This window comes from Podarcis erhardii, assembly GCF_964252035.2.
Source record: "Podarcis erhardii genome assembly, chromosome: 1".
NCBI classification, from domain to species: Eukaryota; Metazoa; Chordata; class Lepidosauria; order Squamata; family Lacertidae; genus Podarcis; species Podarcis erhardii.
The window spans coordinates 48,623,903-48,641,304 of record NC_138497.1 but is presented as its reverse complement, the minus strand read 5'-3'; the positions used below and the strand labels follow the sequence as shown (position 1 = coordinate 48,641,304).

General features: G+C 41.4%; 1 protein-coding gene across 6 annotated transcripts in view; it reads right to left on the bottom strand.

The window, feature by feature from the left end:
- Positions 1–17,402, bottom strand: part of ACTN1 (actinin alpha 1) — a 95,645-nt gene that overhangs the window by 28,364 nt on the left and 49,879 nt on the right. For 4 of the 6 annotated variants that reach the window (XM_081851592.1, XM_081851596.1, XM_081851594.1 and 1 more), the window contains 7 exons: positions 17,147–17,261; positions 14,962–15,081; positions 8,411–8,497; positions 7,109–7,196; positions 6,104–6,182; positions 3,754–3,835; positions 1,966–2,051 (listed from right to left, as the gene is read on the bottom strand). In XM_081851592.1, coding sequence (XP_081707718.1) covers positions 1,966–2,051; positions 3,754–3,835; positions 6,104–6,182; positions 7,109–7,196; positions 8,411–8,497; positions 14,962–15,081; positions 17,147–17,261 — 657 coding nt within the window. Of the gene's footprint in view, positions 1–80; positions 167–1,965; positions 2,052–3,753; positions 3,836–6,103; positions 6,183–7,108; positions 7,197–8,410; positions 8,498–14,961; positions 15,082–17,146; positions 17,262–17,402 lie in introns of all 6 variants that reach the window. The other 2 variants (XM_081851595.1, XM_081851593.1) reach the window with 1 other exon arrangement.

Genomic DNA, 17,402 nt, shown 5'->3' with positions numbered 1-17,402 from the left:
GGTTTAGGGTATCTTCCTCTAAATTTGGTGGGCGGGAAACAGAAGGAAGAGGAGGGGGTTTGTTAGGAGTAAAGTCTCACCTTCTGCGCACCTGAGAAGGCGTGGTAGTAACATGAAACATAGGTCATAATGGCCTTCTCATCCGGCCTTAGCGTGCCTATAATATCTGTGCAAAGAAGGAGAAGAGGTTGAAAGGATAAAGTAAGAAGCAGCACACAGAATAAAATAAAACAGTCATGGGTGGTAAGAGAGGGGAAAACTTCCCATCATGCATTGCAGGACAGGCCAAACAGATTTCCATGCGGAGAGCTGGGAATTCGGATCAGAACGTGACCGGCAGGGCTGGCTTTGTGGACTCCTGTGGCACTCGTTCCCACCTCCCGTTTTCAGCTTTGGTTTCCAAGCAACCAGCCTAGTCCACATTGCTTTGACACAACTCCACAGTCAGTAGCCTCAACCCACCTGCAGATGGGCAAATCTAGCTTTATCTGGGGGAGTAAACAGCCAGTGCCATGTGCCCATTCTACACACAGGAATAAAGTAGCTAAATTTGATGAAGACACTATATAGAAGTTAAAAGGCATGACATAACCCAGATGCAAGGCAGAGAAGATCTGTTCTTGCAGTGCCAGTGCTTGACATCTTATTAGGGCTGTCCCATGTGCATTTTTTGAGCATATAACTCTTCTGCTTGTGCTGTGGAAACAGCTACCAGATATTCCATCTATAAAACTGCAGATTAAAAATGGATGACATTTATTTTTTTTTTAACTTCAGCTGTGTGCAGTGGAAAAAGATGTGGTGTAACCCCTTGCCTGGTACAATGGCATGTCAAAGGGGAGTTCTAGAAATGCAGTTTACATCTGAAGTATTATCATACTGCTCCCTGTTTCGCTTTAGAAGACACAGACATGCATATCTGTCCATTTAGGCAAGGCTTTAGTATTGCATGGTCTATTTCTATCAGACCCCTTCTGGCCCACAAAGCAAGAGTGCATGCTCAGGATCTCTTAAAAATTAAGGCATAATCTGATAATGCACAATTGCTTAAGAACATGAGGAGTACCCTAACTAGAACCATCAAGTTCAGCATTTTCTGCAAGTATCCCAGAAAAAAGTAGGTGCTCCACAACTTCTATCCACCACTGTCTTAAGCTGTAGCTAGTGAAAGGTTAGCATTTAGTCTACTTTTGAGGGAAATGACATGACTTCTGGATCCACTTTCAAGCTTCGGCCTACTTACACACTTACTTGGGAGAACACCTTACTGAACTGAGAGTGACTTAACTTCTGAGTGAACAAGCAGAGACTTGTACTGCAGAACCCATTTGCTCTACGATGAGTTCTCAGATACCAAAGAACAGTTGATTCATCAAACTGCAATGTTCTGTGGAAACTTCCTGTTTGGGACATCCTGTCAGTAATGTTTTCAGAGAATTTGGCAAACAGAATGCACATTTTCTGTTCTGCGGCATCCAGGTCTTATTTCTTAAAATTATGCTCGTTTGCAAAATAAGGAGGCTCAAGCGCACAGCACTGATGCTGATCAGCAAAGCAATTCAGCATGGATTAGCTGGCATGTAGAATGTTATGAGGCTGGATCACTATGCATGACAAATTACTATGCAAAATACCCCCCCCTCCCCGAGATTCACCTCGAGAGAGAGATCTTTGTGTCCTGTGGATAAAAGCAGAGCTCCCAATGCCATGAGAGTGACCCGCTGACTTGCACCAAAGTACAGATCTGCACTACATCACTGACTGTGGGATTGTGTTTGACCCCATCTGCACCCCCAAAATGATACATACACAGAAAGCCATTTGGAGCCAACAAGCCAACTCTGCCAAAAATAATAATAAAGATGCCCGTAGCTAGATAGGAGAGAGAGAGAAAGAAAGAAAGGTTTGGACATTAGCAAGAGGACCAGGTGCTCTGTGTGGAGGGAGCTTGGAATCCTGCGATACCTTCTGGGCTCCTGAGAAGGCGTGGTAGAAGCTAGAAACATAGGTCATGATGGCCTTCTCGTCAGGACGGGCTGTTCCAACAATGTCTGTCAAAGAAAACCTGAAGTTAAAGAGCATATCAACTCATGGGACGTGAGCAAAGTGAGATGGATCACCAAAAGGTTATGGGGACGCCAGGTGAGGGGTGGGAGTGACCATTAGAACCTACACATTCTCCACATATAGGTCTTTTAGATACTTTCTTGGAAGACGATTTCCCCTCTTGGTTAGGGCAATTGTCCCTGTCCTCTTCTCCTTAACACAAAAAATACATATTCTTGATGCAAGTCCCCAGTAGGACATAGAAGAATTGTGTGTGCTAAATTGAGATGAAAGACAATCTTAAGCTGCTGTTTCAGTGAATGAAAGCAAATGGCCACCTTCTGCACCATTCTCAATAGGCTGTTAGTCTGAGTTTTCCAAACATCTAAGGAAAGCAGGTGCTTATTGCCTCTCAAGCTCAGGCTGTGTAATGTTTTCATAGTGTTTCCTTGCTGCTTTGAGGATGATAATGGTGATGGAGAACAATAGTTGCCATAGCACAAAAAGAGAACCCTATTGCCATGCACCTAACCATCTGCTTCTTCTGTGAGCTTTCATGGGACCTACATTTGTCTCAGTAACCTGTGATAGTTCAGTTTGGTGGCAAATCCCAAAGGATATGAAATGCCCTTTGTAAAATTCAGACCCAGCAACTTTGGGACTCCATCTGAGGCTACCTGCTGGGATGAATTAGGTCTCATTACCTAGCTGCATCTAACACCACGCTATGCATATGAAAGAAGTCCTGATAAAGATGATTTTTAAAAATAAAAAAAATCTAGTCGAATACACTGTCCTCTTTAGCTCACAAAAGCTTCCTGGATAGAGGTAATGAGGAATGGACGGTACAAAATGTTCTCTCAAATTTTAAGGGGGGAAAAAGAAAATGTCACAAAAGGGAACAGAGCAACAAAGGCAACTTGAAAAATGTGGATTTCAGAGCCAGTGTAGATTTTCAAAATGCAAAAGCAACAACATGGCAAAAGGGGAAATTTAACACATGTTTCCAGGAATCTAGCTGCTGAGGACTGAATGTTATAATGGTCACATGCTAGATCCCTTGATTAACAAGTGTGGTGGCTCAGGATATAAAATGCCCAGAGACAAAATGCGGGATGATCTGCCTTTGTTTCCACCTCTCCTTATGTACTGTAGAGATACCATGTCATTTGCTGTTTGTTGAGAATTCAGCTTGTTTGTTCATGGTGGAGTCCCAGCCCAGTCAGAAACAGGTGTCCTGTTACTACTGAATTTACAAATGAGCTCCACAATAACAAGCTACGGAGCTTGTTTTGGGAAGTACAGAGAATACTAGGGAAATTTGGGAGAAAGGATAAATGCAACCATGCTGTTATTCATCTTAGGCCTGCCTTATACATTTCTGATGATGCATGGAGACGACTTCATCAAGGTCAGATCTCACATCAGAATTATGTGGCAGATCATGTTAGAAGGTTCCATTATCCATGCTGCTGCTCCCTAGGGGCCCTGACATAGAACCTTCCATTATCCACACTTCTTGTGCTGTTATTCAAATGTTATCAGGATAGCATCCAGCCAATAGGGAAAAAAAATGCAGTTATTCTAGTCTAGGTACCTGATAAGAAGGGTGGGGAACTTTTGGAAGAACTAGTTAAGTAGAGGTAGAATGTTCTTGGGTGTGTGCGGGAGAAGGGGGAAATAAATCAAAATTTGATTCTACTTTACCTTCTGCATCCAACATCTTGGGGATATCTAGGTACCTTTCAGCCACATCAAAAGCTGTGTTCAGGTTAGTGAGAGGATCATCCTAGGAAATAAATAATTTAAGTTAGCAATATGTAAAAACATGGCAGATGAAACAATTTATATACCATACTAGGGCACTGATAAGTGAGATCATTAGAGTCATATTCTAGATTAACTGATAATTACAGCAGTAATATGAGTTGCACATACCACAAAAATATGCACTTAACACCCCCAGGTCAGATTGTTTCTACTAGTGAACTGGAGGTGGAGTGTTGACAGGAGCTCCACTTCCCACCATCACAAATGCAGTAAAGGGCAACTATGAGGGCTATGTGCATTTTCCAAAAGGCCTCTCTGTAACATCTTCTTTATGGACTTTGAAAGGACATCACATATTCCGTCATCTCCCCTTTCCACTAGTCTGCTTACTTCCTGGACCAGTACTGAGCAGGAGAGCTGTCAGCTTAAGACGTTTGTCCCTGATTTGTGTAAGTTGCAACTAGAGAAGGTGCAAATCTTTTTAATGCCCTGTCTTGGTAAGGGGCAGTATGAGAAGCCGCCCTCTACACATACAGAATCTCCACTATACTCCACTATATATAGGGTTTTTGTTTTGTTTTGGTTCTCTTGCGCTGAATGTTAAACAGGTTAGAGAAGATGAGGCCCACCCCAGTTTTCCTTTGTTCTGTCTTCTCCTATCCAAAATTGTTAGATATGTTAGTTGAAATATCTACCTTTGTTTTGTTAAAATTTGAGGATACAAAAACAATTTTTTCATGACTTGCAGCCTGTAGAACTGATCTAAATGAGGCCTACACCAAGATAAGGGTGCAAATAATTGCACCAAAAGGGAGGACAGCTTGGGACTGTCTGTTTGAGACAAGTATACTTGTTGAGGTATCTTTCTCAGAGTACCATACAGCATACACTATAGTTATTAGGAAGTTTAGGTATATATAGACCCATGAACACAGAGCCAGGCTGCGCTCAGGTATAGTCACGAAAGGGGTCTCTGTGTGTGGAACCTTAGTTACTATAAGCATCATTTCACTTTTGGTTGCTAACAATATTATCACAAGCATGCTGCTTTTGATGACATAAGAAATGAATGCTAGAGTCTCTTACTGCATCTCGCCTACCTCAGCATAAAAATGCTGACTTGCACAGACATCTTCCCCTCCTAGCAACTTCATATGATGTTGCCATGGCAATAATTATAATGCCACTAATCACCACCTTTCTATCAACAACGAATCAGCAAAACTGTTGAAGCAGGGTAGGAGGAACGAGCAACCACTGTTAGCTATGTCTGTCAGGGATGCAAGGAACCTCACCTAGTAAAATATTTGGTTTTGGTTACTGTTAAAATAATCAGGGCTGGAGGTGTCAGTCACAAAAAAGATGCTATTTTTACTGACCAAGATGACATGCTTCTTAGGTTACTAGAGAAAAAATGTTACGCTTTTATCCAGTTTCCTTAACAAACAAGGAGATCAGATTCATGGCTTTGTTGTTGTTGTTTAGTCGTTTAGTCGTGTCCGACTCTTCGTGACCCCATGGACCAGAGCACGCCAGGCACATTCATGGCTTACCATGGGGCTATAGCAACTTAACAGCTTGTACAAGACAGTGGGAAGGAATATATGATGCCTCTTTGGGCAACCACATTCCCAGATCTGCCCAGCAGCAGAATTTAGTTTTCCTGTTACCTCTGCCTATCATGATTTAAGCTGGGTAAGCAAAGGGGTATTTATCTGAGCTATGCCCTACCTTATTGCACGGCTCAGAGCAGGTTACAACAGTGTTTCTGAAAGTTATAAACCCAAGGGGCTTACAATTGTAGCTTAAAGAAGAAGTAATGTGGACAACCATGCAGTTTTGTACAAGCAGCAGATGACTCTGCTAACTATGCATTCCACTATGGAATTGGAGCCATGCTTTCCACTACAGCTTCCCAAAACACATTTCTGGGCTTGGTCACCCACATGCTTTCTCCAAGGATGTCAAGCCCAATTTTCACCTGGATGATAACCTCAGTCAGCCTAAGAAAAGATTAGTCTCTAATGTGTCTTGGCTGAATGTGCCAGTCTAACTTTGGGAATTACCTGAGTTGTGTTTCTAAAGTCCAAAGACTTCCTTACCTGCTGCTAGTCTAAATCTCCGCCAGGAACTAACAGACAAAAATCAAGTAAACCAAAACATCTGAGCTCTTCAGAGACCTCCTTTCTCTCATCTTATGGGCAAGTTAGTTATCCAAGTTGCCAGCACAGGCTTCCATCCTCCCACGACATCTGAACTTGGAACATCCCAAAACATAAGAAGGTACCTTTCTTAGTTTTCCATAGTCAATGAGTTCTGGACGATGTCTGTGAATCAAGGCACAGAAACCAAGGCCATCCTTCCAGCTGTGAGAGAGATAGGACACCATTAACTATACTCATTCAGGAATGGGGTTCGTTTTTTGTCCTATACTCAGTAAGAAGCAGTGCATGAGTAAGTTTCACCTCTGCTTCAGTTGAAGCCTTTCCACAATGCCAACTACAAAACTTTTCAGTATGTAAAAAAAAGTTCTGAGGTTTCTAGTGCCAAGTGAATAATAAAAATAAATAATATATATTCTTTTACTGATTGCTATTGGATTGGCTCAATAAATTGGCGAATGACAGGCCAAAGGAGATTATGTGTACAAGAACAGGATTACATGCCATTACATATTTATACAGCCACAATGCATCCCCAGCTTGCTAAAATCATCGTTTAGCTGAAACTACAGTTAGCTTAAATGGTGGTTCCTCATCTGAACATAGTCTAAAATCCTGGTTAGTAAATCAGCATTAAGCCACCATTCCTTGTTACAGACATCGATGTTTGGTGCATCAATTATAGGAATGAGGTGATATGCAGGAGAGGTTCATGGTGGGGGGGGGGCAACACTCATTCCTGGCTTGTTAAACTATGGTTTAAGAAGCCAGGAATGCAGTAATGTTTGAACTGGGCTATGTATCCACAAACTTGGAAGTACAAAAGAAAACAGCACAAGCACTTTAATTTACATAAGATATGAGGATAATAAAGGCATTATTATGTGCCGAGTATAGTGTGGGAAGAAGCCTTTCGTGGCCTCAGCCCTTTCCCCTGAGCTGATAGGGCAGCTTTCAGAGTACAACTGCTACACACACACAGCCTTTAATGGACTGTGATGGCAAGTCCACTGCAAATGGTCTTAACATTGCTGCTAAAACAGTTGAGGTAAGGACCAGACAGCATCCAAATTCTCTAGGCCATGCAAAGACTACAAGTCACAGGCTGCTCCCCAGCACCTTTACATTACCTAATATGGAAGTTTTGGATGTTCACATTTTTGTATGGAGCTGTCTTTCTCTGACACCACAACAAAAGCCCTTCTTTAGCAGATGTCTCTAGGGAACAAAAGATACAAGTATTAGCCAACCTCTGTGAGGCTCTTTCACTAGGGTTTTAAAGCTGCCTCTTCATCCTGACCATTAATACGTCAGAAGCCACTGAGGAGGATTTGAGCAACTCTTTCCATTTACACCAGGCATAGGCAAACTCTGGCCCTCCAAATGTTTGGGACTACAATTCCCATCATCCCTGACCGCTGTTAGCTAGGGATGGTGGGAATTGTAGTCCCAAACATCTGGAGGGCCAGAGCTTGCCTATGCCTGATTTACACTGTAGTGCAGGCTGTGCAACTCAAAAGGTCTGGGGGGGGACCTTTTCTTCCAGTTGTTAATGATCAAGTGCTGTACAGAGTTAAAAAAAAACCAACAATATTTAGGATTACATAGGCTCCAAATCATAGAACTGTAGAGTTGGAAGGGACCCTGAGGACCATTCTAGTCCAATCCCCTGCAATGCAGGAATACGCAGCTGCCCCATACAGGGATCGAACCTGCAACCTTGGCGTCTTCAGCACTGTGCTCTAACCAAGTGAGCTAAGCAGGCTGCAAAGAAAGTCCACAAAGGACTTAAGTGATGTGCTGGCAAAACATGTTATTTAGCACAAACATTACACTTGGAAAGGGTAAACAGTTCCCTAAAATCCCTATGCTAGAACTATTGCTTTTCAAATCTAGCCCAGAAGGTGTTTTTTCCTAGTAGTTTAATCAGTCAAAATAGCTCCTTCCACAAAGTAAGTAATTTTGCCCATCTAATTCTGTGTTATGTGTGAGGGAGGGATGTATCAATGCAAAAGAAAAGGAGAGGTTTTGCATTGTAGGCTAGCAGGAACATAATTATCTCAGTTGTTCTCAGGAACCCCTTGAGCTCAATTCATGACCTCACATTTCTGCCTTCAGGACACTAGTCAATATGGCCTTCCAGATCAGGGAAATGGTTTGCAGTGAATTGAATTCAATAAAATGGAGGTGTCTGAGCCCTGGATTTTGCACTGTAAATATGGTCGGCATCGTAGTAACACCAACAAGCAAGCAGAAGTACCACCTGCTATTTCCTGGATCATGCTCTGGGGGCAATATTTCCCTTCCCGTAGACGATAGCCAGCTATGACAATCTGTACAGGAGCTGCGTATGCTATCTATTTTGGAAATACATAGCACACAAAATATTCCACAAGTGCTTCTGTGAGAGATAGTGGCCCGTTGGGATGTACCTTCCACTGAGATATCCTGAATAGCGAAGCGGAGGATGATGGTCCAGATCATTCCAAGGGTCATTTTCGCATTCCCATCAACAATTTCTGCAAAAGAGAAAAATACCCTCTCAGCAGCTGCTACTGGTGCTCAAAACATCTTTGGAACTTTGGTAGACAAGAGTCATTAGTGAGCATGTTTCACAATTAGGAAAACAAGTGGGGCTTGCAAACAAAATGTTGCAGAGTGGACTGCTCCTTCTCTGGGATTCCATTATAATCCCACTTCCCAATAAGTCTCTATCCCCTTACACACCAAAATAAGAAAATCCATGCCCACTTCTCATTAGATTGTTTTGGGAGCTTGCCCCAACCTCTTGAAAGGTTTTTTCCCTAACAGATTTTGTGTGGGGGGGGGTACTTCTCCAGTTCTTGGGATTTCCCCAAGTCTGCTGATAACTCTCTCTTATGTGTGGTTGGTGCTGTTTTAGTTACATGAGGACCAGCGCTAGGCACATTGAGATGGCTATCAGTATATCCAGGTGGAACCTGCAACAAAATGCTGCAGGTGGAGTTCTTCTATTTATAGAGATCCAGCCGATCCACTCCATATAAACTTCTGAAAACCTCAGGGTTCCCCAGGGTCTGCTTATAACTTCCTTGTGCTTTTAGGCAAGATTATTTTGGTTGCTATTTGGATTGGCACTGGGAGAATTGAGATTACTATTGGTTGAGGATAACAATCAAACACAATGATTATTTTGGGTAAGCGTAGCTGGGCAACAGCCATTCAAAAATTGCCTTCACATTCACAAGAGAACAAGTGCCAGGTACATGATGCAAATTAAACCGCAAATAGATAATGCTGTTGCACTGAGTTACAAACAATAGCAAATATCCTCATTGAAATCAAGATCTGCAATCATTAAGTTGGGAAGGAAAACATCAAAAGGCTCAGCTGTATATTACTAGTTCTGTTGCAATGTGGTTCCTTTGTCCATTTGAATTTTCTCCCTCTTTGGGACAGCCTTAATGACTGTTTCCTATTCTCAGAGCATGAACTGCTAGATAGACCTTCTATGGTCATTATTCTTGAAATGTGGATTAGCATCATTATATATATATATATATATATATATATATATATATATATATATATATATATATATATATATTTGTACTTTCTGCTTGCTAATTGATGCCATCCCAAGCCTCTCTACAAAACTGCACTTAATAAGCAGTTCAGCAGATACTATTAATGAGCTCATTATTGCTTGTGGAAAGCATTCTGAGGATATTGGGAGAAGTGGAGGCCAGAGAAGGTTGTGTGCACTGTCTTTCCCAATCTGTTACTCAGGGATTCCCACTAGTTCCTGCCCCCTTGAATAAGCTCAAGACACCACCTGTGGTCTTCAAATTACCAGTGGCAGCAGATATAAACCACATTAGCAGCATAAAACTTAGCAAGCAATTCTGTGCCAATGCAGCGGGGTTTTTTTTTTCATGATGATGATCCCTAAATGCTTCTGGTGTACCTGTTGCCAAAGCCAGCCAATCAGAATCACACCACCATGCATTACGAATTTGGAAGTGGAAGGAAAGAATATACAGAACCCAGTGGAGATCAGGAAGTGCTTCCAGAGGTATTTTAAACAACTTTATACACAGGAGAAGCAGAAATAAACGGACAATGATCGATTTTTGAAAATAAATGGACTACAGAAAATCTCTCAGGAAAATAAGTTAATGTTGAATTATAAAATAACGGATCAGGAAGTGGAAGGGGCCATCCAGAACATGCAATTGGGTAAATCTCCAGGACCGGATGGTTTGACTTCAAGATATTACAGATCTTTGAAAGAATGGTTAATACAACCATTGAAGGAAGTTTGTAATGAAATATTGGAAGGGAAAAGGGCACCAGAGTCGTGGAAGGAAGCCTATATTACACTTATACCGAAAACAGAGACTGAAAAGACACAGCTTAAGAATTACTGCCCCATATCGCTGCTTAATGTGGATTATAAAATTTTTGCAGACATTTTGGCTAAAAGATTTAAAAAGGTGCTAGTAGAAGAAATCCATAAAGATCAAGCGGGCTTTCTCCCGGGCAGACATTTGTCTGACAATATGAGGAACATAATTAATATTTTAGAAAAACTACAAGTGAATATTAATACTAAGGCAGTTTTGATATTTGTGGACGCGGAGAAAGCTTTTGATAATATTTCTTGGAATTTTATGAAGAAGAATTTACAGGGGATGGGGGTAGGTCAAGGGTTTGAAAATGGTATAGGTGCAATTTATTCAGAACAAAAGGCAAAACTAATTGTGAACAATGTAGTGACAGAAGAGTTTGAGATTGAGAAAGGAACACGACAAGGTTGCCCAATCTCTCCACTGCTTTTTATATCGGTCCTGGAGGTATTGTTAAATATGATTAGAAAGGACCAATTGGTTAAAGGTATACAAGTGGGAGCTAAACAGTACAAACTGAAAGCATTTGCTGATGACTTAGTTTTGACTTTACAGGAGCCAGAATCTTGTTCAACTTAAAGCCTGCTACATGTCCAAATTCTTGAATCAGTTCCAGTACCCTTTTGGTACTAGATTCTGGTTCCTGTAAAGTCAAAACTAAGTCATCAGCAAATGCTTTCAGTTTGTACTGTTTAGCTCCCACTTGTATACCTTTAACCAATTGGTCCTTTCTAATCATATTTAACAAAACCTCCAGGACCGATATGAAAAGCAATGGAGAGATTGGGCAACCTTGTCGTGTTCCTTTCTCAATCTTAAACTCTTCTGTCACTACATTGTTCACAATTAATTTTGCCTTTTGTTCTGAATAAATTGCACCTATACCATTTTCAAACCCTTGACCTACCCCCATCCCCTGTAAATTCTTCTTCATAAAACTCCAAGAAATATTATCGAAAGCTGCTCAAGTGAATTTGTTTCCATCCCATTGCTTTTATTACAACTATTCTCTGCCAATAGGCTATGCAAATAAAGACAGTATTTTCATGTCTTTGGCGAGCAGCTGGAGGAGCAATAAATATTGAATATTTCAGAATTAAACCTGGTGGCTGGAAAGAACAGGGTTCTGAAATGCCATCACATTCACAATCTAGTAATCCTAACCCTCTAGAGTGTAAAATAGTCTCCTTCCTCTATTCTAGTCTTAAATGACTAGCTGAAAATTCACTGTTAGGATCTATATGATTTCTTGGCTGTTTGAATGTACTTTGAGAGGCAGCCCAACCACTAGCCATGCAGAAGTGGAGAAAGGAGCTTGATTCTACGAAAACAGGTGTCAGGAGGACTAAATGGTGGGCAAGAAAGCAGAGTTTTGCTCACAACTGAATATGTGTTCATTATTCATTCAACATCCTTAGCACATTTAAACTGCTGTGTATTAACCACACTTTCAATTCCAAAGGAAGGCAAACATTAATGCATATACCTCCCACCCAGAAATAAATAAAATAATAATAATAATAATAATAATAATAATAATAATAATAATTATTATTATTATTATTATTATTATTATTATTATTATTATTTATACCCTGCCCATCTGGCTGGGTTTCCAAAAACTAAGGGCAGCGAAAACCACAAGATCATTAAAGCAAAATAACTGGTAGCTTCATTCCACTGGTGTCAATGGGACAAGGACTTCCAGGAACCCAGCCTATAGGGCTGCTGCACTAGCATGCAAACTAGTACAAGTTCCTTCTTCGCATTCTTATGGGTAGCACCACCATTCTCTTGTCCAGTCTCTGCCATGTCCCCCTTCATTCGTCTCAAAACCTGTGCAAGGACTTTCTCATCTCAGCACTGTTGTGCCATCCCTGTTTGCTGTTGCCGCAATGCAACATGATGACTCTCAATACTGCACGAGCACAGCCTTCACTAACCTGATGCCTTCCAGATGTTTTGAACCACAACTCCCAACAGCCCTGATGTGGGGCTATAATAGGAGTTATTGCAGTCCAAAAGCATTTGGAGGACCAACAGGATACCAAAGGGTCCATAAGCATAAGGGCTTTGTACCTAGTCTTATCCCACTTGCACCTTGCAACATCCCACTGCATTGGGATGTTAACTATCCAGTGGCTGCTTTAAACGGTTCATGGACTGCAGCTGAAATAAAGAGCATCCTTCTAAGACTGAGAACTAAATGAAACATGAGAGATAGAGCTTAAAAACATTATATATAAGCTTATGTAAGCTGGAACATGTGTTTGTTATGGCTTCAATTTTAATAGGTTTGGCTGATGTATAGAATTGAGGTAAAACAGACCATAACCCTGTCAGTCACCACCGCACTTCACCAGTTATGAGTGGGAAGAAGACAGAAACAAACAGCTGCCTGTTTTTAATGCTGCAAGCAATACGTGTCTTCTGCCCAATAACAGCCAGCCCTGCATATTTGCATAGCTCTCTATGCTGGTAAGAAGTTGTGATCAACCAACACTGTTTCATTATTACAAGCTAAAAGCTTAAGTTTTCTCCTTGCTGACATAGTTGGATTTCAGATCAGTGTTATACCATGGAAGAAGGGCTCAGGAGTCTGAAAAGCTGATAGCTATTTGATATGTTGGAAATGCATGAATGGGAGAATAAAAATGCTTATCTCAATAATTATCCCAGTAGTATCTAACTCTAACTGTATGTTGCAATCAAATGAGAGCTTTTGGTGTGCAGCTAATCAGGATTCAGGAAGGAAGAAAAGCTCATTGGCTGGTAGAAAATAGTTTGTGAACTACACCAGTAAAGAGCTTCTTTTAAGCCAATTTGCACAGGGGCCTTGGCTGTGTAAATAATTAGTTTCATAGTCATTTCTAATTCTCAATAGCCATTTCCTTGTTCACCACACAGAAAGCCATTTTGATGTTGCCATTACTGGATCAATTCTGCATTCCTGCTTTCTCAAACTTGTGATGCTGCTGTTTTGGTGTTATATGATATACAGCAGCCTGGTGCTGAAACCTTTCAGTAGGCTGAATGACACTGGAGAGCTTTGGACCAAAAAAAATTATAGCTAAGGGTGATTTAAAACAACAACAACCCCAAACTTGGTACTAACTCAAGATGATTTTCTCATTAAGTACTACCTGCCTGATGTGGCATTTCCTGCCTGAGCCACATTAAATACATTCTGCCTGCCTCATTAATTTTTACTTTCTAGTTTACAACAGTGACAGCTATTTAAAGCCTTAATTTGAGTCCTTTTAAAATTCATAGTCTGGGAAACTTTATAAGCCTTTTCATTGGGCAGCCCTCGCACCAGAAAGCTGTCAGTCAACCCCAGATGCCCACTGAACTGCTATGATAACATCTTCATGCAAAACAAAATGCCTACAGTAGGGTGCAATCCACACCCCAGGCATGCATTTGTTCTGACATGTGGATTGATTCTGTTATTCATATCTATAGGCAGAAGTCAGATGAAACAAAGCAGATTCATGAAACACATTGACCAGGATAGAGCCCGCACACTTGCAATACCTCATGCTGAAGTTAAGGACTAACATATGAACTCCTCATACTCAGAGAGAAGAAACATCATGGTGCATCCAGAGCAGCACAACCAGATGCCTTTATCTGCCCCAACTGCAACAAAACATGTCTCTCCTGCATCGGTCTCTACAGTCACAGCAGCTACTGCAACCATCCAACAGCTTGACCTCACCCCCAAAGGTGGACTGCTCCATTGTCTCCAGAGACAGACGGATGGTAACATATTTTAACCTTAAAGTACCCCTTAACCTTACACACACCCTTATTATATTCCCCCATTCCTAGACCCTAGACCATTCCATAGAGATGAGAGCCATGCCACTTCAGGCTACATAAGCAAATGAGTTTGTAATAACATATATCATTAATGCTTTCACTGGAGTATTAGTTTTGAAAAGCTGCATGATCTGTAAGCCAACGTCCAGATGCAAAATGTAGATGTCATTCACCATGATTGTGAATTAGTGGATTATGGCATAATGTGAAAAAATTCTCTTTAGAATTGGACAGAAGCACATCCCCTTATCTGGCATCCTATCCCATAACCTCAAGTACAATCAGGCAGAATAATTATCCAGGAAGTGTATGAAAATGTCAGAAGGAGCATGGAGAACACAACTCTTGCTGAAGCTTTACAGGGATAATTTCGAGGTAATCTCACCCTGTGCTCTGCAAGTTTCTAGCCAACATAAATCACAAAGGGATTCAAAATAGATGATCTACCTGTAGTGCACTGCATCAAATATCCAGTGCAGTTTTATTCCACACACTTTCTGGACTTTGGTAGACATTACGTGTTGGGGAGCCTGGCAGAAACCAGACTTGCAATTGTGCTCAACGTGTAATATGGTTATCTGCAGTCCCACACAGGACTCAAGAGTCTTTGCTTGCTAAACACATATGTTGAACTTAGGGGATTCCATAACAATCACCACCACAGTAGTACAACCGTCACCTTGTAGTGGAAAAGTTGGCCAGTTCCTGTAATAATTTTAGTAGCCTTGTGACCCACTTATATGCTCCCATTGGTGTGGGTTCTGACTTACCTTCTGCTCCAATGGATACCAACTTGACTCCTTTGCTAGCAATGAAATCCAGGGCTTTGTTGACATTCGAGATTTTGTGCACTCGCATTTTGCCTCTTTCCGGCTTAGCCAAACGTTCACCTAGTCAGAAAGAGAAAAGAGTTATGTTCCACTTTTTCAACGAACTTCCTTCATTCCACTTCAGTAAACAACTGATATACAACCGAAATATCGCAGTCTACCTCGGGAAACTTTCCGTTTGTCTTTTATTGCAATACCACAACTGCAATCTACAGAGCTGTGTTCACAGTTGAGATGTTATGCACTCGCAAAGACCATATCATTTCAGAAAGCAATCAAAGTAATCACATGTCTGAACGCTTCTCCACATGAACACCCAGCTCATAAGAAACTGAGAGAACACTAAGCTAAAATCTTCATTCATAGTAGAAGGGAGCTTTTCAGCAAAGAAAGATTTAAATATGCAGTCAGCACACATGTACCCTCAAGTGGTATAGTTCCAGGAAGACAGTATCACATGTTTTCCCCCAATGCAAGGTGGCTAATCTGTTACCCTCTGTATTTTGCTGGACTGTGAATCCCTTCATTGGCTATGCCAACATCTGGAAGACCACAGGTTAGCTACCACAGCTCTAATAATCTTAAATATGCCTCAAAAATGAAAATGTTTTATTTTCCAGTAAAATTAAAGAGCAATTCTCTCATGTTGGACAGTTATAGGAACCCAGCCAAATGAAAACAAAGTGCTTTAAATATTGCACTCAGTTGCTTTCATACAGAGCACACTTCTAACTAAATGCAAGATTAACACTCGTATATGGAGGCTTGGCTCCACATGATTTTTTGTATTAAGTGTATGCGCATATTTTCACCAAGACCACTTTTAAATATGTCCCAGGATAAATGGCCGTCAGTAAAAAATCTCGTAGAAGGGTATGAACCCACCTGCATTGCAAAGGATTCAGGGCACCACCATCCTTGTTTTCCTGCTGTTACTTACCCTTTCGTTTTAAATTACTGCGTGCCCAGCCTTTATACTTAGTGTTTACTTTGAACTGCAGCCAAGAGCAATGAAAACTGAAGCTGAGAGAGACAGAACAACAGCCCCATTTTCTTCTGACAAGACCCTATTGACTTCTTCTGTGGCCATGGCATTTTTTACCACACGATGCCACAACAAAGTGGGCGCTTGTCCTACACTTTCAAAGGGGATCACCGACACTTGACAAGGGTCTATGTGTGATCCTCTTTTGCTAAATGGAAAAAAGGGGTTTCCAAGCTGGGTTTTTTTCCTTCAGGAAAAGAGGAGTCATTGTGGCCTTGAAGAGATCAAGAATGCCCTGGTCCCAACTACAAGACTGAATATGCCACAGTGCCAGGCATGCAGCAAGGGACTTTCCTAAAGTATGTTGGCTGGGTTCAAAAAGATTGCATGTTTAAAAGATAAAAAAGCACAGAAAGAGAAATGAATGTCAGGAGACAAGAGATGTGTGCTGGGCAGGCACATGCCGTTTCTGAACAGAAAAGCACTCAGACATTCTCCCTTCAGTCATTTGTGTCCCTCCTATCATGCTCTCTGCACTGCTTCCTCTCAGCTTTCACCACCTTCCCTATGCATGAGTGAGCATTTCACTAACAAGATAAACAAGACAAAAATAAATAATGCGAGGGACCCGACTCAGCTGGTTTCTGGCAAGCATCAAAAGAAGCCACGGCTCATGGATTCCCTTCTCAATACCTCGCTTCAGCATTCTGCAGCCTTTCGAACCCTGACCCATTTGTATCAGGCATGGGAAGGAGGAACATTCGGCATTTCCCCAAGGATATAAACAAGGACAGGAACAAACACACCTGGGAAGCCCTATAGGACTATATAACGAAGTTTGAGAACGGCTTCCTTACGGGAACTTCTACGGTGGTACAATGTTGGGAAATGAAAGTTACTGTGCTACTTAAAGGCACTGCATGCCACTAGATCCCCATCTTTTGTATCTTTGAGGTTATTTTCCTCCTTCCAGCTGAAATTTCAAACCACATCCGAAGTCCATGATGCTAGTACACAAGATGGCCACACTTGCTTTTTCTTCCTTACCTTTGTGCAAGCTTGAACTATTAGCCCCTGTACTTTAGCAGACTCACTAGATTCCCCCCAAAGCATTTAACCTTAGCACAATGGCTGCCTTACCTGATATGACTTCCAGGAGTAACATAAGTTTAAGGCCATCCCTGAAATCTTCTTCTATGTTCTCAATCTGTGTGCCAGCTTTGCGGAGGTGAGAGTTACACCAGGCTGTAAATGTCTGGAAGAGAAAAGAAAAGGGAATAATTAATCTCCAAAGAGAACATATCGGGCTGCTGAAAAGAAACCCATATTTCAATAGCACCGGTGCTGTGATTTACTTGGTGAGTGTCAGGGAATAATTATATCGAAGTTCTGCAGG